The 22,965-nt window shown below is 36.2% G+C and overlaps 1 protein-coding gene across 2 annotated transcripts in view; it reads right to left on the minus strand.

The window, feature by feature from the left end:
• Window positions 1-22,965, minus strand: part of LTN1 (listerin E3 ubiquitin protein ligase 1) — a 64,497-nt gene that overhangs the window by 26,853 nt on the left and 14,679 nt on the right. Inside the window, exons 7-16 of one of the 2 annotated variants that reach the window (XM_012446830.2) lie at window positions 16,400-16,573; window positions 15,295-15,485; window positions 14,194-14,329; window positions 11,391-12,200; window positions 10,579-10,620; window positions 5,149-5,338; window positions 4,125-4,364; window positions 3,054-3,207; window positions 2,007-2,151; window positions 1,433-1,619 (exon numbers count right to left, since the gene is read on the minus strand). In XM_012446830.2, coding sequence (XP_012302253.1) covers window positions 1,433-1,619; window positions 2,007-2,151; window positions 3,054-3,207; window positions 4,125-4,364; window positions 5,149-5,338; window positions 10,579-10,620; window positions 11,391-12,200; window positions 14,194-14,329; window positions 15,295-15,485; window positions 16,400-16,573 — 2,269 coding nt within the window. The remainder of the gene's footprint in view (window positions 1-1,432; window positions 1,620-2,006; window positions 2,152-3,053; window positions 3,208-4,124; window positions 4,365-5,148; window positions 5,339-10,578; window positions 10,621-11,390; window positions 12,201-14,193; window positions 14,330-15,294; window positions 15,486-16,399; window positions 16,574-22,965) is intronic. The other variant, XM_012446841.2, reaches the window with a different exon arrangement.

Below are 22,965 nucleotides of genomic sequence, written 5' to 3' on the forward strand. Positions count from 1 at the left end.
TGATCCAACAAGGGACTAACATACAGAATATATAAGGAACTCAACTCAAAGGCAAGAAAGGAAAAAAAAAAATCCCATGTTCACTATTAGTAATCATCAGGGAAATGCAAATCAAAACAACAATAAGATATCATCTCTCCCCAGTTAGAATGGCTATTGTCAAAAAGGTAAGAAATAAGCTGGGCATGGTGGCACTGCCTGTAATCATAGCACTTCGGGAGGCTGAGGCAGGAGGATTGCTTGAGCCCAGGAATTAAAGACTAGTCTGGGCAACACAGTGACATCCCATCTCTTAAAAAATGACAGAAAATAACAAATACTGGCAAGAATGCAGAGAAACAGGAACTCATACACTGTTGGTAGGAATGCAAATTACTCCAGCCATTTTGGAAAAGGATGCGGAAGTGTCTCAAAAGACTAAAAATAGAACTATCATACAATCCAGCAGGTATCCAGAAAACCAGAATATCAGAGTTATATCTGCACCCCCATATTCACTGCAGCACTATTCACAATAGCCAAGAGGTATGAAATCAACCTAAGTGTCCATCCACAAATGAATGGATATGTAAAATGTGGTACATATATACAATGGAATATTATTCAGCCACTAAAAAAAGAATGAAATCCAGTCACTTGCAGCAACATGGATGAAACTGGACATCATGCTAAGTGAAAAAAAAAAAACATACACGGAAAGACAAACATCACATGTTCTTATTTGTATATGGGAGCTAAAAAAGTGGATCTCATGAAGATAAAGAAGACTTGTGGTTACCCTGAGAAGGGTCAGGGAGAGTGGAGGATGAAGAGAGGTGGGTGAATGGATATCAAAATACAGTCAGAGAGAAAATACAAGACCTAGTATTCAATAATACAGTAGGATGACCATAGTTAACAATAATTTATTATATATTTCAAAATAACTAGAAAAGAAGATTTGAACTGTTCTCAACACAAAGAAATGATAAATGTTTAAGGTGATGGCTATCCTACTTAACCTGATTTGATCACTATACACTGTATGTATGTTTCAAAATATCACATATACCCCATAAATATTTACAATTATCAGGTATCAATTTTTTTTTTTTAATCAACAGAAAATTCTGAATCCTTGATAAAACACCAAAGCCTCACCCATTTTCTTTAGGATATATGCCACAGGATCTGCTTATATTGATGTCATGACAGCCTGAGTAGCTAATACCAACTTATGATCCACAGTTAACAAGATTATAGCAAGATGCCAATATGCTTCCATCTAATTTGCAATTTAACATTCACCACTTCAAGGTTCTCAACATTAAAATAGGAAAAAGAAAGCTGAAGATTCTTGAATTAAAGATCTAAATTGCAGTGTAATCAAAATTATTTCAAAATTGTATTTATTCATGCATCACGTTACATGTAAATGCTCATGTATACTTACTTATTTTCTCAAGCTCATTATTTTCTAAGACTATTTTCTTTCTCAGTGCAATTAAGACCATTTTGCTCAATAATGCTGAAGTACACAAATGGCTGGGAAGTGTCTTTATGTCCTGCTCCTTAAAATCTGTTTTGAAACATTCATAATTCAAACTCAATCTTCCCTCTAAAAGAGGTCTATGTAACCACTGTGAAAAAAAACACGTTTTATACGAAATTATTTATTACCTAAGCAATTCAGACTGAACAAAAAATGAAGCTGTGAGAATATTTAATCTATTAGCAAAACCATAGGAACTTAGAAGTTTGGTTCCTATTACAGGAAATTAACATGTGTATTTCTTTAAGACTCTTTAAGTACAGAACCAGATCTTAAGTCTTTGTACCATGGCCACTGCCACAAATTGTGTCCTGCAAAAAGCAAACATCCGGTATATGAGCATACAAAAATATAAAAGCAAAGCAAAATATTCATTTTATTTATTTTTTCTCCCCCAAAATAAAATAAAAATATTCAAGCTTGCACGAAATCCAAACTTCAAAATGAAATATGCACTCTCCAATTTCAAAAATACCTGCATAGGAAGAGACTGCCTCATGTTTTCCCATTCACTGTTGTTCGGCATTACACTTCCAATATACACACCCATAAGATAAGAATCTTCACTCTCTAGAAGCGTATTTAGCAAATCATCAACAGCAGACAAGAGGACTTGGAGACTAAAAATAATGCAAAGAATTTAACTGTTGCAGTTATGCCATGACTAGTTTGAATACCCAAGTACATGTTAAGTACCCTATAATAGCTTACCTGAACAAAAAGAAATGATGAAAATAAAAAGAGGTAAGTGATGCTCCCCGACCAACAACACATCAACATAACACAGTCAAACTGGGGAGGTAATACAATATTTATCATTAGAAATCTAGTGTTGCTTCCTATCTATCTCAGAATGAAGGAGACCTGACCCATTTCAGACCAGGTATTTTGGAAATATAGCTACCTTATGAAATTCAACATCATTTTACCTAACCCCAATATCCTCTAAATGCATCCTCTCCTTTATTCTATGGATTTAACTATGAGATGTAAAATATACTTGTAATTCAATACCTCAAAACAGTGCCTACCTGTCCCCCAAAAATAAACCAGAACTATCAGTACATGTGGTCACCATGACAGGCTACAACACACACCAGCCTATGACAAAGGATAATATCACTATCACTTTACTGTCTATAAGTTATGAGTCCAGCAGGTATGGTATAGCAAATTATCCTTCAATTAATTGGCAGTTTAAATGGATGGTCACTGAAACAAAATGGTTTTGGAAAAATTTGTTTGGATCTTTTCTTAGAGTCCTATAGATTTGTTACCTAGCAAGTCATTTTTCATTTTTTCCTTTTTTAAAGAGATGGCATCTCACTATGTTGCTCAGCCTGGTCTTAAACTCCTGGAGGCCTCAACTGATCCTCCCACCTCAGCCTACTGAGTAGCTGGGATTATAGGCATGAGCCCTACAAGTCATTTTTCATAGGCACTCACATTGATGATGGAATCTTATTTAAGGACACTGATCAAGTATAAAAGAGACAATGAAACCAAGCTCAAATGAGGTCACCTGTTGATATCCAAAGATGAAGCCTGAATTTGCTTCTTCAGCCACAGAGCAGACAAATGTAGGAAGGTACTCTCTTTATATGTACTGTCAGTTTGATGAACCAATAAATTTACACCAGAGAGCCAAGTATTTTTCAGTTTACAGATAAGAAAATCTGAAATCAAGATGTCAACAGGAATTTATCATCTCACTGAATTAACTCTAACCAGCATGAAATGTTTGAAACAATTCTGCAGAGCTGAGATTTTTTAAAACACCATTTAAAAAAGAAAAATTTTAAATTCAATTGCCATTCAAAATTCAATTGCCAAACAAAGCAACTGTGTCATAAACGTGCAATAATACAAGCTAGCTTGTATCATAAAAATGTAAAATGATAAAGATTTAAAAATTACATTTTTTCTGCTTGAACTTATTTACAAGACTTTTCCTTTTGGAGATATTGAAAAAAATGTTACACCTTTTTCAAATACAGAAGTTAGTATTAAAGAAAGGGTTGGTAGCCAATGATTGGCAGAAAAAAAGTGGGACAGAGGAGGAGGAAAGAAAAAAGAACATAGAGTTAGAGAATAGCTCTCTACAGGTAGTATTTTTTTTATATTCCTTTCACAAATAAGTCTGAATTAGCATATAAGACAAGAATATAGTCCTTAAAAAGATAATCTCATAAAGCAGGAATATAGTCCTTAAAATGATCATCTCAATTCTATTTTGATATACACTAAAGATTGAATGCTTTTACTATAACAAAGGGATATTATCCCCCTGTTACAAATGAGGAAACTGAAGCACCAAGAAATTAAGCAGCACGCCAGAACTGCTGAGTGGACTAAGATTCTAACTAACTATGGCTCATTCCAAATTTCTTTGAATATCAAGTGAGAACTTTAGAAATAACATCTTTAACTTGGTTTCTAAAGCTGAAAGTGTATATGACTGTAGTTCTTTACTCAAAATGCTTTAAACTTTCAAACACATTATGATTCAATTAATAAAGCCTGGGCACTTACACTCACTACGAAGGTCAGAGCCGGAGATTCCCAACAAAACATTTGAGCAGTAGGCTATTACCTGGCATATGTGTTTTTTCTTTGCTCTGAGCACATAACTGAAAGAGAGTTAATAATAAATCTTCAGATGATGGCATTAGCAAGCATCCTTTTGCTGAGCTGAAATAGTTATAGGCCACATCACAGATAAAAGACACTGATGAGTCACTATTTTCAGCTTCTGATAATTTCTTTGTTTTGAATAAAGTTTCGTGAAGTTTAACAATAATTCTTTCAACATATACGTCTCCAATCAAGTAATCTAGAGAAAAAAGGTTCAAACAGACAACAAAAAAAAAATATTAACGTGCACTTTTAAATATCTTACTTTGGGTTAATAATCTTATGGGTGTTTCCACGGATTTTAAAATGCTGTTTATGTATTAGACAAAATTTTAACAAATCAACACAGTCTCTCACATATAAAGGCCCTCAGGTAAAAAGGCAGTTTTAAATTAAGTAGAAAACAGAAATGGCCTACACAATTAGGGTGAGCAACTTTGCTACACTCAAACCCTTTAAGTCATGAGTCAACTTTATATGAGTTAAAAAAAGAAACAACCTTTAGGATATAAAACTAAAAATATTAAATAACTTCCAAGTCATGGTATGAAGATTAATAAACATTTGGGGTACTTACAATATTAAGATATGTAAATGGACTAGGTGCAGCAGCTTATGCCTATAATCACAGCACTTTGGGAGGCTAAGGTGGGCAGATCACCTGAGCCTGGCCAACACAGTGAAACCCTGACTCTACTAAAAATACAAAGATTAGCCAGGCATGGTGGCATGCAACTGTAGTCCCAACTACTTGAAAAGCTGAGGCACAAGAATTACTTGAACCCAGATGCAACGAGCCAAGATCACACCACTGTACTCCAGCCTGGATGACGAGCGAGACTTGGTCTCAAAAAAAAAAAAGATATTTGAATGAATAAGTCTTGTTATTTTCAATCAATAACATGTAAGCTGAGTCCCATGTAATTCCCCATGAAGTGAAATGAATTATTCCCTAATTGAAAATAAAGCCATATTTTTCCTACCATTTTTAACATGTTGGGATAATACCAAACTTAGAAGAGTCCATCTTTCTGAGAAGTGAGATTCTGAAGATACTTGAGATTCTAAGTCCTTATTACAAAGACGATCTGCTAAGTCGACCAATTTCTCACCAAGGATATCGCCTTTTAGCCAAGGAGTTACTAAAGCATGTTTATCTGAACTAGAACAAGCCTAAAACCATAAAATTAAAGCAAAGGTTAATAGCAAGATCAAATACTCTATCTATCCAAAATATTACTTGTACCATATTACTATCCCTTCATTATCATGGCTCCAATTCTATCCCCCACTCCTCCTCCTCCTCCTGAAGTTCTAGGAAGACTGGTATCCTCCCTGTTTCCCACTAAGCCTGGATGATGTTCACTTCCATGCTTTGCTCATGCCACCTTCCCAGTCATAAATATTCCCGTTGTTTGTTTCACTTAAAATCCCATCCATTCTTTGAAAACCAATACAAATCCCACGTATTTTATGGAGTCTCCCCATCCACTCCAGCCCACAGTGATCACTGCTTTTCTCTGAATTTCTAAAGCACTTACTGGATTGTATAATTATTTAAATGTTTCATCTGTGTGTATCTTGTCTTTCCAATGAGATTGTAAGTTCCTTGAGAGTAGAGAGTGTCTTAAACTTCTTTGATACCTGCTATCAACACTGTAGATATGTTCAATGAATAATGGATAAACTTTGAAAATAGATTTATAAATGCTCTATAAATAGTAAACTTTTGTTCATTAATTTTGCTAAAATTAAAGAACAATTAATGTATAATGATGGTAAATTAATTCAATTATGAACAATGGGATTTATTTCCCCAAACTCTCTGATATAGAGTTACTAAGGCCAGATATCTGATAGCAACTTGTTTATTTTCATGAGGTGGAGAAGCAAGAAAAAAAAAAAAAAAACGGTAAATCCACCCCCAAAGCATGCTGATCCATGTTCCCAGAGCTTCTTTTGCTTTAAGGGCTGAGAAGAAAGGAATTTGCAACTTGGTTCATTTCAAAGCAATCTGGAAGAAAAAAATAAATCCAAGTGCACATTGGGTAGTGCTTGGAAAACTTTATCCTTTTATTTAAAAATTGTAGGTAACCAGAGTTTATATTTTAGTCCAAGCTTTAGCACGAAACTAGCCTATGACCTTGGACAAATCTTTTAATCAACATGGGCCTATCTCCTAAATTGAAAATTGGGAAGATTAACTTAGAAAATTTCTAAGGTCCTTTTCTGGTTCCAAAACTCAGACCTGTTTTTTAATTGATTGTTTTTTTTAAAAGACTGTTTTAAGACCAGCCTGACCAAGCAACATGATGAAACCCCATCTCTACTAAAAATACAAAAGTTAGCCAGGCATGGTGGCAGGTGCCTGTAATCCCAGATATACAGGAGGCTGAGGTGGGAGAATCACTTGAACCCAGGAGGCAGAGTTTGCAGTGAGCCGAGATTGTGCAATTGCACTTCAGCCTAGACAACAGAGCGAGACTCCCTCTCAAAAAAAAAAGATGATTTTAAGACTCTGCTCAAAAAGTATTAAGGTTCCATAAAACAAGAAAAACTACTTTAGAGTTTAGATGGCAATGATGCCTGCTTTCCCAGTATAGTTTGCCAAGTAAAACCAATCTATTCTGCAGAATCCTGGTTAACAAACTTCTGAATAAAATACCTCTCCATTTAGCAAGGTTAGAAGTTCAACTTAATGTACAGGCATACCTCATTTTATTGGGCTTCCTTTTATTGTGCTTTGCAAATGTTGCAATTTTAAAAATTGAATATTTGTGGCAACCCTGCATTAAGCAAGTTTATTGGCACCATTTTACAACAATATATGCTAATTTTATGTCTCTGTGTCACATTTTGGTAATTCTCACAATATTTCAAACTTTTTCATTAATATATCTGTTATGGTGATCTGCAATCAGTGATCTTTGATGTTAGGACTGTAATGTCTAGGGGTGCCACAAACCGTTGCCATATAAGAGGGCAAACTTAACAAATATTGTGTGTGTGTGTTCTGACTGCCCCACTGACCAAATCATTCCCTGATATTTCTTCTCTGGCTTTGGGCTTCCTTATTCTTTTAGACACAACAATGCTGAAATTGGGCCAATTAATAACACTACAAGGGCCTCTAAATGTTCAAGTGGAAGAAGAGTCACACATCTCTCACTTTAAATCAAAAGCTAGAAATGATGAAGCTTAGCAATGAAGGCATGTTGAAAGCCAAGAGAGGTAGAAAGCTAAAGCCTCTTGAGCCAAACAGCCAAGTTGTGAATACAAAGGAAAAGTTCATGAAGGAAATTAAATGTGCTACTCCTGTGAGCCCAGGAGTAACAGAAAGTAGCACAGACTTACTGCTGATATGGACAAAGTTTTAGTGGTCTAGACAGAAGATCAAACCAGCCACAATGTTCCCTTAAGCCAAAACTTAATTCAGAGAAAGACCCTAATTCTCTTCAATTCTATGAAGGCTGAGAGTTGAAGAAGGTACACAAGAAAAGTCTGATGCTAGCAAAGGGTGGTGTATGAGTTTTAAGATACCATCTCCACAATGCAAACGTACAAGGTGAAGCAGCAAGTGCTGATGCAGAAGCTGCAGCATGTTATACAGAAGATCTAGCTAAGATCAGTAACGAAGGTGGCTACACTAAACAGATTTTCATGGGAGATAAAATAGTCATTATTAGAAGATGCCATCTAAGACTCTTATAGCTAGCAAGAAGTCAAAGTCTGGCTTCCAAGTTTCAAAGGACAAAATGACTCTCATTAGGGGCTAATCACTTTAAGTTGAAGTCAATGCTCATTTCTCATTTTAAAAAATCCTAGGGTTCTTAAGCTTAGCTAAATCTGTTTTGCCTGTGCTCTAAGTGGAACAACAAAGACTAAGTTACAGCACATGTTTATAGCATGGTTTATTGAATATCTTAAGCCCACTGTTGGAAAAATGAAGGAAAAAACATTCCTTTTGAAACAGTACTGCTCATTGACAATGCACCTGAGTAACCCAAGACCTCCGATGGAGATCTAGATGGAGATGTATAAGGAAATTAATGTTGTTTTCACGCCTGCTAACACAACATCCATTCTGCAGTCCATGAATCAAAGAGTAATTTCTACTTTAAAGTCTTATTATTTAAGAAATATATTTCATTAAGCTATAGCAGCCATAGATAGTGATTCCTCTGATGGATCTGGGCAAAGTCCATTGAAAACCTTCTGGGAAGGCCAGGCGTGGTGGCTCGCGTCTGTAATCCCAGCACTTTGGGAGGCCAAGGTGGGTGGTTTACGAGTTCAGGAGATCAAGACCACCCTGGCCAACATGGTGAAACCCCATCTCTACAAAAAAAAAAACCTCCTGGAAAAAAACTTACCACCATTAAGACATTCAAGAACCATGGGAAAAGGCTAAAATAGTAACATTAATAGGAGTTGGGAAGAAGTTGATTCCAACCCTCACAGATGACGTCGAGAGGTTCAAGACTTTAGTGTAGGAAGTAACTGCAGATATGGAGGAAAGAGGCAAAGAACTAGAATGACGCATGAAGCCTGAAAATGTGACTGAAATGCTGCAACCCCATAATAAAATGTGGATGGATGAGGAGTTACTTGTTAAGAAAGTGGTTTCTTGAGATGGAATATACTCCTGGTGAAATCTGTGAATATTGCTGACATGATCACAAAGGATTTAGAGAATATTACATAAACTTAGATGAAGCAGCAGTGGCAGGGTTTGAAAGGATTGACTCCAATTCTGAAAGAGGTTCTTCTGTGGGTAAAATGCTATCAAACAGCATTGCACGCTACAGAGAAATCTATCATGAAAGGAAGAGTCAATCAATGCAGCAAACTGCACTGTTGTCTTATTTTAAGAACTACCACAGCCACTCCAGCCTTCAGTAATCACCACCCTGATCAGTCAGCAGCCATGATCGAGGCAAGATTCTCCATCAGCAAAATGATTACAACTCGCTGAAGGCTCAGATGATCCTTAGCACTGTTTAGCAATAAAATAATTTTAAAATATGTACATTGGTTTTTAGATATAATGTTATTGCACATTTAATATAGTGTAAACAGAACTTTTATATGCACTGGCAATTCAAAAAAATTGTGTGACTTGCTTTATTGCCATGGTCTGGAACTGAACTTATGATATCTCTGAGGTATGCCTGTATGAACATATCTAATGAAAGAAGCTGCCTAGCTGTAAGGAGATGAGGAGGCTAATGAGTCATGGAAGCACAGGTAGCAAACACTGGCTAGGAAGTTCCAATCACTGCTCAGGAAGAGGATATTCTTCCACACAGGTGTGAGTATTTGCACTTCCTGACAGGTACATTCCTAAGTTGAAAATGGATATATTAGCCCACTCTTATCAAATTATTTACATCCCCTGCTCTGATTCAAGACTTATCAAGGAGCTTTCTGATAATTCTGTAACTTGGCTACAGGGAGAGAAGGCACTGGATAAACTAATGTGAACAGTGTGCCTGTGTCATATTCTTCACTGAAAAATAAATATTCTGTATTTATTTTGTAAAAATAAAACTATGGGGAAAATGAGGGGTTACTGTTTAATGGATACGGGGTTTCAGTTTGGCAAGATGAATTAAGTTATGGAAACTGCACTACAATGTAAATATACCTGATACTACTGAACTGTACATTTAGAAATGGTTAAGATGGTAAATTTCATGCTATTTGTTTACTACAATTTTCTTACTAAATAATAGAAAAAACTTGCAAATTCAAGAGTTAGCTATGAAAACAGAAAAATAATTTGAAAATGCTTTAAAAAAGAGTAAGAATTTTAGGTAGCTAGTCATAATGACTTTTCTATAGTTGAAAAAGTGTTAGTTATAACATTTACATCCTCATTAGGAAAGAATACAAGTCGTTTTGTGAAAACTTGTAAATTGTTTTCATTATTTCTTTTCATTATTCTTCCCAATAATTTTCTTAGTCAGTGACAATCTCAAAAAGACTGGAAGATTTTTATTTACCTACATGGTGTTCCCAAGTAGAGAAAACTTAATTTCCTGATGTGTTCTAGTCAAAGCTAGAACCACCAATTCATTTCTACAGCAGAAAAAGTAACTAAGAGCAGAAAGGTGTAGCCTTAATTAAAAGATAATAAAATGTTTTAATCTGCCTTTGTTACCCTCTAGGAAAGGAAGAAATGATTTTCCAGAGCCTGTTCATTTTTCCCTAATATTACTAATCAGAAAAATAATACTACAGGAAAGGAAAAGAACAAACATCTTCCCACATTATAGGAAGAAAGTCACAAAAACGAGGAAGTTCTCTAACACAGAACCTGACTACCTGACCATATTTATTGTATGAATAAGACTATGATTTTAATATTTCTATTCCCATAAGTATTAAAAAAAAGAAAAAAATCCCTAAGATACCTTTTCAATAATCTTAAGAAGAGAATTCCACTTCAGGTCCACCTGAAAAAAGAAAAGGAGTTAGAAACAATCTGTTAGAAAAACTTTTTGTTTGAGACGAGGTTTTGCTATGTTGCCCAGCCTAGTCTAGAACTCCTGGGCTCAAGCCATCTTCTCACCTCAACTTCCTAAGTAGTTAGGACGACTACATGCATGCACCAACATGTCCAGCTAAAACTTTTAAAAAGTAAATGAAGGCCGGGTGCAGTGGCTCACGCCTACAATGACAGCACTTTGGGAAGTCAAGGCAGGCGAATCATGAGGTCGGGAGATAGAGATCATCTGTCAACATGGTGAAACCCTGTCTCTACTAAAATACAGAAAATTAGCAGGCACAGTATTCCACGTCTATAGTCACAGCTACTTGGGAGGCTGAAGCAGGGGAACTGCTTGAACCCGGGAGGTGGAGGTTGCAATGAGCTGAGATCATGCCACTGCACTCTAGCCTGGGTGACAGAGCGAGACTCCATATCAAAAAAAAAAAAAAAAAAGTAAATGAAGTACCCATGTAACCAATACAAAACTAAAACATTCTTATCCAACTTTTTAAATGTATGGATTAAAAGAATTCACCTTTAAATTATCAAGTATCTATCACCCTGGTACTGCTGAACATCTATCCAGCAGCCTTAGATACTTCCCAAATCATGATCAAGAATGTACTGCTTATCACCAAATTGACACTCACAGTGAAGAAACAACCAGAAAACAATACGCAGGCTCATTCTACTCATCTATTACTGAAATAGCTTAAAAAGATACAAGAGGAATACCTTAGTTAGATCATCCAAGACTTTTTTTCTTTCCATATCATTGTCACAGCACCCGAGAGCACTGTACAAAATGTCCACCAGGAAACCAGAATCCTTCCTTTGATCTTCATTTAGCCAACCTATCAGTTTCTGGTATAAAAACTGTACCGCAGGATTTTTTTGTGCAAGCTTGGCTATTTCAGGAGGTTTGGCTTGGCCAATACTCTGTTTTTCATCACCAAGTAGCATTTTAAATACTTGGCTTGAAGAAAAGGAGTCAAGCAGAGTAGAAAGAAACCTCAGATGTTGCTCTGACTTTTGTTCATTGACATAATTAATGCTCATCTCTGCCAGTTTACAGACTAAGACTTCCAAAGGTTTTTTCCTTAGAGGAGATAAAAAGTCTGAAGAATTATAAGCGAGAGAAGGTTCAGTTGATAATTCCCAGCCTTCAACGTTCTCTCCTTCTGAAGATACACATTTTTCACTCTCTTTATTACTTTCAGGTGTCTCATCAGCAAATCTAACCTTACCATTTTTTTTCTTATTTGACTTCAATGAGCTCTTTGGCTTCTGAAGCACCTGTAATAGGTTAGATACACCCAAAACGGACTCAGCATTAGCTTCTGGCTCATTGATTTTCGAGATACAGATCTCTGACAGTCTTTCCCAGAAACGTATCAGTACATTCTCCAAGTTGTGAGCTGTTTTTTCATCTTTTTCTGTGTCTGCTTTGGCTTCCCAGGAACTTAAAGTTTCTGCTAAATGGTTAAATAGCTGCCCATGTTGCAACCCTGGGTCTTTGAGAACTGCATCAATAAAAGGGATCAACTGAAAGAAAAGGTATAGTATCATAAAATATACATTTGGTCTTCAACCCCCGTCTCCTGGCACACAACTCTAAAAGCCCTGAAATCTCCAAAGTGATATCATTTTGTAAGCTAATGGGTTGATTGGTGGCTGGCAGCACCTATATAGCAGGATGGGGACCCGTCATCAGAAAGATCAAGGCAGGATTAAAGGGCTAGAACTTTCCATACTACCCCAACCTCCAGGGATACAGAGGCAGCTGAAGGTTAAGCTGATCACCAGTGGCAATTACTTAATCATTTATGCCTAGTAATGAAGCCTCCATAAAAATGCAAAAAAGACAGCATTCAGGGATCTCCCAGATAACTGAACATGTGGAGGTTCCTGGAGGGTAGCACACCCAGGGAGGGCATGGAAGTTCTTTACCCCTTCCCATATCTCACCCTATGCATTTCTTCATCTGTATCCTTTGTAATATCATTTATAATAAACTGGTAAATTGTTTTTCTGAGTTCTGTGAGCCACTCTAGTAAATTAAGCAAACCCCAGGAGGGGGCCATGGGATCCCTGATTCATAACTGGTTGGTCAGAAGCCCAGGTAAAACAGTCTGGGGCTTAAGATTGGCATCAGAAGTGAGGACCAGTCTTGTGGGACTGAGTCCTAAACCAGTGAGATCTGCAACCATCTCCAGGTAGATAGTCAGAACTGAATTAGAGAACACATAGCTGGTGTCTGCTACAGAACTGACTGCTTGCTTGGTGGGGAAAAATCCCCACATACTTGGTCACAGAACTCTTCTGTGTTGATTACTATAATGTCAAAGTAAAGGAAAAACTTTTTTCCATTCACAGAAGGTAAAAAATATAAAAGTTCAATTTTCTTTCAAGAGAAATAAAATTTAAAGTATTTGTAAAACACTATAAAATTTCATATTTAACAACTGAAAAACATAAATTTTCCCTTAGAACTATGAAAAAAGCTACCTTGAAGATCCCTTTCATACCATACAAGAGCTTAATGATTTCACCTGAATTATTCCTTTTTCATGATATAACTGACTGGGATTTCTTGGTCATTAACAACCTAGTTTTCTTTGCATCTTCTGGACTCAAGTGTTTTGCTTTTCTGCCTTAATTATAGGCAAATCTAAGATATGAGACTACAAGCCAATATGAAAGATACCTAGGACCCACAAGAGTGCAGAATCCTATTTCCTAAATTACAAAAATAAGGGAAGTTAACTGAGACATCCTAGGATGTGGGCTTCTATAATCTCACTAAATTCCTACTGTAAAGAACTATATTCCATAACCTTCTCTTATCTCTGGTTCTAAAAGCCAAGCCAAACTTTCACAAAGCATAATTTGAGTATTTTAGAATTAACAGATGATTATTTCATGATTTAAACTTACTATAAAAGATCACAAATAGCATCTTCAAAATTCTGTTTTGCATTACATCTTTCTAAAACAGGGTTTTTATAGGCCGGGTGCAGTGGCTCACACCTGTAATCCCAGCACTTCGGAAGGTCGAAACAGGTAGATCACCCAAGGTCAGGAGTTCAAAACTAGTCTGATCGATGTGGTGAAACCCTGTCTCTAATAAAAATACAAAAATTAGCTGGGCATGGTGGTGGGCACCTGTAATCCCAGCTACTTGGGAGGCTGAGGCAGGAGAATCACCTGAACCCAGGAGGCAGAGGTTGCAGTGAGCCAAGATTGCACCATCGCACTCCAGCCTGGGCAAAAAGGAGTGAAACTCTGTCTCAAAAAACAAAAACAAACAACAAACAAACAAAAAAAAAAGGTTTATACATCCAGACACTGATTAGTTTCTTAGGTATCACACCATGCTACCAACTGACAACAGAAATACACATTACTCAATTGGCAAATTATAAAAATAAAATTTTTACAAGGAAGGCTTATTACTGAAAATGGCAACAAGACACAATGAGCTTGATCCTATATAATCAGTATGCAAAGACACTGACGACTTTTACATTATAGATACCTGATCATTGATGAGCATCTGTTCAATCTCTTCTTCACCTAAGTTTTGCTGCATTATAAAACGTAAGCATTCAAAAAAAGCAGATATTACTGCCGAGGACTCTGAAGAGCTGGTTTTAGTTTTCTCTGTTGATAGCCTAAGAAATAATTAATAACTGGATTACTCTTTCATGAAGAAGAAAATAAGAACTCAGAATTAACAAAACAAAGATCTCAAATAGGTATCAATCAGAAGAAAAATTTTTAAAGCAGTTTCTTAAACTACAAATTAAATATCAACAAAAATACATATAGCCCAATGAGAATATGAACTTAAAAAACTTTGAAAAAATATTTCAAAAAACATATCAGCAAAAAGTAAAAGAATATTTCCTTCAGCTTCTTATTTTTTAGAGATAGGGTCTGCTATCTTGATCAGGCTGGTCTTGAATTCCTGACCTCAAACAATCCTCCCACCTTAGCCTTGGCCTGTGCTAGGATTACAGCTGTGAGCCACCATGCCCAGTCGAGATATTAATTTTCTATTCATGGACCAATCCACCTGCAATTTCAAGATAACATTAATCAAATAAAGATAATGGTGTAGTAAAAAAAAATCTGTAATCATTAATAAAACGGTGTATATTCTAAGTTCATCAAATGTACTGAAATAGTTTTTTAAAGTGTGAATTTAAACACCTATAGTAGTTAAATTTGTGGACATTTTAAAAATTTCACTGGCTAAGTTACTGCATTTAGGCATTTGTATTTATCAACACGAAAAAAAACGGTTACGTGTCTCTGTGGCACAACTGGTTAGCACATTCTGCTGTTTAAAAATGGCTAATTTTAAAAATAGCCTAGGTGACCTATTTCCAACTAGGGGCTTTACTTTATTTATCTAACTTTCTGCTGTGTTCTACCACTGAAGCCTTGAATATACTCAAGAAAAAAATACCAATTGTAATTCTCTTTTGAAAAAAATACCAAATGTAATTCATTAAGTAATTAAAAGTACTTAATGAATAGTAAAACAAGCTGGAGAAATTTAAGAAATAAAATAATGAGTATAAAAACAAGAAAACCTGTTTTGCTTTAAAAATCAAAAATTTAAATTTCTTACCCAGCAACTAGAGATGTGAGGAAATTCTTGAAGAAATCCAATTTTGGATCTGTGATGGACTGAGGGAGTTTGCTGATGAATGGCAGAAGGTAAGGATATATGACAGTAGCTAGACCCCGACCACCTTCACGAATAACAGTTGACAGCTTGGGAAACACACTCTTTTTTGCATTTACATGAAGCCAACAGTCCTAACCAAAGAAAAGATTATAGTAGTAATTAGAGATCATAAACACACTTTTCCCAATTAAAAGAGAAAACATATAGGCTCTCAAAAAGAAAAACAGTATTTTACCTAAAAAAAAAAAAAAAGCTAAAATCTTAAGGTGACGATTTTTTTAAAAAAAAGCTAAAATCTCTCACCATCATTAAAAACTAAAACTGAAATTATAAATGTAGTTACATATAATGATCATATATTCGACATACTTACAGGACATTATTGATTAGAAATAATTATTTAACTTCTATTTCTATAAAAGGTACTTTCTAAAAGGGACAATTATATTTCAATCTTAATCATATTTCATCTTAAATATAAAATTCAGATATGGTGACTTCACTAGGCCACATAAGGTTTAAAGAATAATACTGGCTAAACAAAACAAAATAAAAATTCTATGCCTTTTTTTTTTTTTTTTTTTTTTTGAGACAGAGTTTTGCTCTTGTTACCCAGGCTGGAGTGCAATGGCGTGATCTCGGCTCACCGCAACCTCCGCTTCCTGGGTTCAGGCAATTCTCCTGCCTCAGCCTCCTGAGTAGCTGGGATTACAGGCACGTGCCACTATGCCCAGCTAACTTTTTGTATTTTTAGTAGGACGGGGTTTCACCATGTTGACCAGGATGGTCTCGATCTCTTGACCTCGCAATCAACCCGCCTCGGCCTCCCAAAGCGCTCAGATTACAGGCTTGAGCCACCGCGCTCGGCCTGCCATTTTAGTCAGTTGAAGATTTATGCCAAGTTTATTTTATTTCCAAGAAAGCATTTTTCCAATAAGTTTTAGATATTCTTATCTCACAGGCTGTCACATGATACCTAAGGGTTCTAAAATACAATTAAAAGACAAGTATTCCTCAGTGTACTAAATGTGCCTTTCTTACCTACCTCAATAGTTGTAAGTGTATAGAGTACAGCTTCCCAGAGAGCTGGGCAGACAATTGGGTCACTGTCATCAATGCTAAGTAGAACTGATGGGCTCACTTTGGATGCTTCTTCTTTCATCAACTGCGGAATGCGCTGGCACAATGCAGAAACTAACTCAAAATAAGCTGAGCGAATCTAAAAGAATGTAATGCTGAATTAAATTAAAACCTAGTAAAACTTGGTAAGATTTTTAATTTATAGTAATAGATTATTCACACTAACCCTCCCACTAAGAAAACTAAAATAGCTAGAAAAAATATTTTTTAAAATCTTAAAAGAGTATGAAATGGATGAAAAGGCATAAAGAATTACCAAGGCAAAAGTGAAGGCTGAAAGAATTAATTCAACTTTCTTTTTCCTTGACTGAAGCAAACACAAATCCTCTTTAGTAGCAGAAGCCTTCATTTGGGGCCTCCATTATAGCCAAACAAACAAAAAATAAGACACCATGAGCCACAATCAGTAGAAATAAAAGATCTGAGACTTTAAATCTTAAAATGATCAGTCACTAATTCTATAATACAATGCTTATTATATTTAAAGGAACAAAAGTTTTTTAAAACTTGTAGGAAAAATGATCCTGGAAAAAGCAGAGTAGATCTGAAAAGATCAAGCACAATTACTAAACTAAGAATAATTAAAATTTAGAGCTCAACTTATAGTTTAAGAATAGTGCAATGGTCTGAATGTCTCCCTCCAAAATTAATTTGTTGAAACTTAATCACCAGTGTGATAGTACTAAGAAGTGAGAACTTTAGGAGATGATTAGGTCTTGAGGGCACTACCCTCAAGAATGGGATTAGAGTGCCCTTACAAAAGGATGTGAGAGACCACATTTACTCCTTCTGCCACATGGGGACACAGCAAAAAGGAGACATTTTTGAAACAGAGAAAGCAATCCTCACCAGACACTTAATCTGCTGGCACCTTGATCTTGGAATTTCCAGCCTATAGAACCATGAGAAATAAGTTTTTATTGTTTACAAATTACTCAGTCTAAGGTACAGTTCAACCCTAAGTACCTGCAGGGAATTGGTTCCAGGACACCCCACCCTCCTACCTCTACACATGTACTAAATGCCCATGAATTACATAAAATGTTCATTACATAAAATGGCACAATACAATCGGCTCTCCATAGCCACAGGTTCCTCATCTACAGTTGGTTGAATCCACATATGTAGAACCTGCAGATATGGAAAGCTGACTGTATTTTGTTAAAGTAGCCTGAATGGACTAAGACAGCAGATTAAATAGAAATAAGAGAATCAGTGAACTAGAAGACTGAGCAAAAGAAATTATCCACAAAGCAGCACGGAGAGACAAAAAGACAAAACAACAAAGGAAAACATAACCGACATAGAGGACACAGTAAGGAGGTTCAATATCTATTTCATCAGAATCCCAAAACGAGAGAAGGATGAGGCAAAAGAAACACCTAGAAATAATAGCTGAGAATTTTGCAGAGCCAATGAAATATATCAAGTCAAAGATTCAAAAGCCCAACAAATCCCAAGCAGGATACATAAAGGAAATCCACACCAAGACATATCATGGTGCAACTGGAAAAACACATGGAGAAAATCTTAAAAGTAGCCCAAGAAGAAAGATAAACTACCTTCAAAAGAAGGATAATCAGACTGATAGTTGACTTTGACAGCAATAATTTAAATCAGAAGACATGGAACAGTATTTCCAACACAAAAATAAATACCAACATACAATCCCGTACTCAGCAAATATGTCTTTCAAGAATGAGGGTGGAAAAAAACAACTATGAGAATGAAATAAAAACATCTGTGACACAAAGCAACAAATACATAGGCAAATCTAAACCAAGATTGAGAGTATAAGATATTTTGTGAGATTTAAAAATACACACATATTTAACACCACAAAATATGTATATTTTATATAAGTATTTTAAAAGACATGACATTTAAAAAGACAGCAAATTCTAGCTATGCTGAAAAACTCTAATCATATATACATCAGAAAAATCAAGAAAATTTTGATTTGCTTTGACATCAAGCATTAATTCATGATGGAAACAAAAACCATAAAGACTGAGGGATTATAAAACATTATTTTAGGATGCAAAAGACCTAAGATAACCAAAAGAATTTTGAAAAAGAACAAAGTTAGAAGTTTTCAACACAGTATAAAACATTAATAATCAAGAGTATGGTATTGGATGTAAGGATAGACATACAGATCAATGGAGCGGAACAGAGTCTAAAATTAAAGTTGTACACATACGGTCAAGTGACTTCTGACAAAGTTGTCAAAATAAGGATGGGATAGTCTTTCAGAAACTAAATACAACACAACCAAAAAATCAATTTTGACTCTCACCTTCAATTTATATGTAAAAATAAACTCTAAATGCACTAAATGGAGCTAAAGTATAAACTTCTAAAATAAAATATAGAAACTCTTTGCAAACTTAGGCAAAGATTTCTTAGATAAGACATCTAGTAACTGGCCATTGAAATAATAAAAATAAAAAATAGTGCATCAAAAGCATAACCATAAAAGAAAATGATCAATTACACTTTATCAAAATTAAAATATCTACTCTTCAAAAACACTAATGAAATGAAAAGGCATGCCACATACTGGAAGAAACCTTTCACGTACTTTTATCTGACAAAATACTTCCACTCAGGATAAATACAGCATACTTGCAACTCAAAAATAACCAAACTGCAATTTTTAAAACCAAAAAACATGGATGAGTGAGAGCCCAATATACCAATCCTCCTAAAAGATCAGGTATAGGCTCTGTGGATAAAACACAAAAAAACAACTACTTGAGGGCTCTGGAGACTGAAATACATATGCATTTTAGAGGAGAATCAAACTGGGAGTAAGTGATCCATGTAGATTGACATTTCAATTTTTGCAGCTCTGCCCAAACATGGCTGTGGTCACCATCACAAAGGCATTGGACCAGCTACAACTTCAGTAGGAAGACCAACTTCTTTCTGGCCAGAGGAACTAGAAGAACCAGGAAAGAAGGCCAGGATCATGCAGGATGATGCAGGAGAGAGGGGACTCTAGGAAGGAGAGGGCCACAGAAGTAAACACCTATATTCTGTATCTGAACAGCCTAAATCTACAACCCATCTCTGACTCATGCATGTGCACTCCACCATGCCCAGCTAATTTTTAAAAATTTTTTAGAGATGCCAGGCGTGATGGCTCATGACTGTAATCTGAGCACTTTGAGAGGCTGATGCAAGTGGATCACCTGAGGTCAGGAGTTCGAGACCAGCCTGACCAATATGATGAAACCCCGTCTTTTTAAAAAATTAAAATGTCTTAGAGATATGAGTCTAACTATGTTGTGCAGGCTGGTCTTGAACTCCTGGCCTCAAGTAAAGTAGAAGCAGCTTAAAGCTAAAACAAGAAATGAACTGAGAACTAAGGCATTTCCCACCACAGGCATAATGGTTTGGTATGGGTCTAATCAAGCTAACTGCCAGCTAACAAAAATAATACCTTTTGGATAAAGATAAAATAATCCAGTCTCCAAAACATAACATTCACAATGTCAACTATATGATCTTAAATTACTCAACATACCAATAGCCAGAAAAATGTGGTCTCATCTCAAGGGATAAGACAGTTAACTGATGTCAACTCCAAGATGACCCAGATGTTATCAGACATGGATTTTAAAAAGCTATTAAAACTATACTCAGTAAGGTAAAGGAAAATATGATGAGGATGAAAAAAACAGACAATTTCATCAAAGAAATAGAAAATATAAAAAACTAAGCAGAAGTTCAAGGAATAAAAAATATATGAATTAAAAAATAAGCAAAAGATTAGAACAGACACCTCCAAAAAGAAGATATACAAATGGCCCACAAACATATTAAAAGATGTTCAACATCATTAGTCATCAGGGAAATGTAAATTAACATCTCGATGAGAAACCTCTATTCCAGAGGTCAGTAAACATCTTCTATAAAGGGACAGAGAGTAAATATATTAAGGTTTGCAGGACAAGTAGTCTTTGTTGCAACCACTTAGCTCTGATTTGTAGCAGTAAAGGCAGTAAAGTAGCTACAGATAATACATAAAACTATTTACAAAAATAGATGTTGGCCTCATGTCCATGGGAATGGAAAAAAAAAAAACCAGATGTGCCAGATTTGACATGTGAGCTATTGCAATCCCTGATCTCATACCCAGGAGAATGACATAAATTAAAACTGCTGACAATATGAAACATGAGGATATGGAGTAACTAAAAATCACACACATTGCTAGTAAGAGTACTACAACTTTAGAAAACATCTTGGTAGCTTCCTATAAAGATATACTTACCATATGACACATCAATTCCTCTCCTTAAGAAAGACAAAAACATATGTTCACACAAAAACTATATGAAACAATAAAATGAACTATGGTCACATGGAACAACACGAATAAATCTTAAAACATTACACTAAGCAAAAGAAGCTAGATACAAAGTAATGTCTAGCTCCATTTATATGAAAGCACAGAAAAGACAAATCTAATCTGTAGTGATGGAAGGCAAATCAATGACTGCCTGGGGTAAAGGTGGACGATGACTTGGAAGGACAAAAGGAAAACATTTTGGGTAAAAAAAAAAAAATGTTCTATTTCTTCATTGTAGTGGTTATGTGGTATATACATCTGTCAAAACTTAAACTGTAAAAATGGCTGCATTTTACAGGACTGTGTGCAAATTATACTTCAATAAGTTGATTTTTTAGAATTATTGTAGAATATTTTAAAGTACCCAAATTAATTGAGAGAAGGCGGGCATGGTGGCTCACACCTGTATTCCTAGCACTTTGAGAGGCCAAGGCAGGTGGATCATTTGAGGTCAGGAGTTTGAGACCAGCTTGGCCAACATGGTGAGAAATTGTCTCTACTAAAAATATAAAAATTAGCTGGGCATGGTAGCATATGTAATTCTAGCTACTCAGGAGGATAAAGCAGGAGAATCACTTGAACCCAGGAGGCAGAGGTTACAGTGAGCTGAGATCACACCACAACACTCCACCATGGGTGACAGAGTGAGATTCCATCTCAAAAAAAAAAAAAATTGAGAGATGAGAACTCCATGGATAGAAGACTCAACAACATAAAGAAAGCAAGTCTCTCCATATTAGTCTATAAATTAAGTACAACCCCAATTAAAATTCCACTTAGAGTTTGAGAAATTCAATAAATGTACTGGAATTTGTTTTTTTGAGACAGGGTCTCACTCTATTGCCTAGGCTGGAGTGCAGTGGCAGTGCAATCACAGCTCACTGCAGCCTCAATCTCCCAGACTCAAATGATCCTCCGAGCACAATTTCCCAAGTACCTATGACTACTAGCACTCCCCACTGTGTCCAGCTAATTTTTTTAATATTTTTCAGATGGAGTCTAACTATGTTGTGCAGGCTGGTCTCAAACTCCTGGCCTCAAATAATCCTCCTGCCTTGGCCTCCCAAAGGTCTGGAATTACAGGCGTAAGCCACCACACCCAGCCCAAATTTACTGAAATTTTTATGAAAGAATAAAGTTCTGGCCAGGGAACAGTGGCTTACGCCTGTAATCCCAGCACTTTGAGAGGCCAAGGCAGGTGGATCACCTATGGTCAGGAGTTCGAGACCAGCCTGGCCAACATGGTTAAGCTCTGTTTCTACTAAAAATACATAAATTATCTGGGCATGGAGGCAGGTGCCTGTAACAGCTATTTGGGAGGCTGAAGCAGGAGAATGGCTTGAACCCAGGACACAGAGGTTGCAGTGAGTCGAGACTGTGCCACTACACTCCAGCCTGAGTGACAGAGCGAATCTCTGTCTCAAAAAAACAGCCTGGCCAACGTGATGAAACCCCATCTCTACTAAAAATACAAAAATTAGCCGGGTGTAGTGGCGGGCACCTGCAATCCCATCTACTCAGGAGGCTGAGGCAGGTGAATCACTCGAATGCAGGAGGCAGAGGTTGCAATGAGCCCAGATCATGCCACGGCACTCCAGCCTGGGCGACAGAGTGAGACTGCCTCAAAAAAATACAAATAAAAAAACATATAATAATGTCATACTGACAATGGCACTGGTATAAGAAGAAACAGAGACCAATGCATGAGAACATAGTTTAGAGGCAAATTTATGATTGTATGATTTTTTTTTTTTTTGCAATAGGGTCCTGCCCCCAGGCTGGAGTGCAGTGGCACAATCATGGCTTGCTGCAGCCTCGACTTCCTGGGATCAAGCAACTCTCCTGCCTCAGCCTCCAAGTAGCTGTGACAATAGGGGTGTGCCACTACACCCGGCTAATTTTTTTATTTTTATTTTTTGTAGAGACAGTGTCTTGCCATGTTATCCAGGCTGATTTGGAACTCCTGGGCTCAAGTGACCCACCTGCCTTGGCCTCCCAAAGTCGTGGAATTACTGGCATGAGCCACTGTGCCCCACAATATATAAGAATTTAATATCTTCTAATGACAAGACCACAGATCAGTTTACTAGATAATGTTAGGAAAATTGACT

The sequence above is a fragment of the Aotus nancymaae genome, unplaced genomic scaffold (assembly GCF_030222135.1).
Source record: "Aotus nancymaae isolate 86718 unplaced genomic scaffold, 86718_ANA_hifiasm-v0.15.2.pri h1tg000022l_1, whole genome shotgun sequence".
Lineage (NCBI taxonomy): Eukaryota > Metazoa > Chordata > Mammalia > Primates > Aotidae > Aotus > Aotus nancymaae.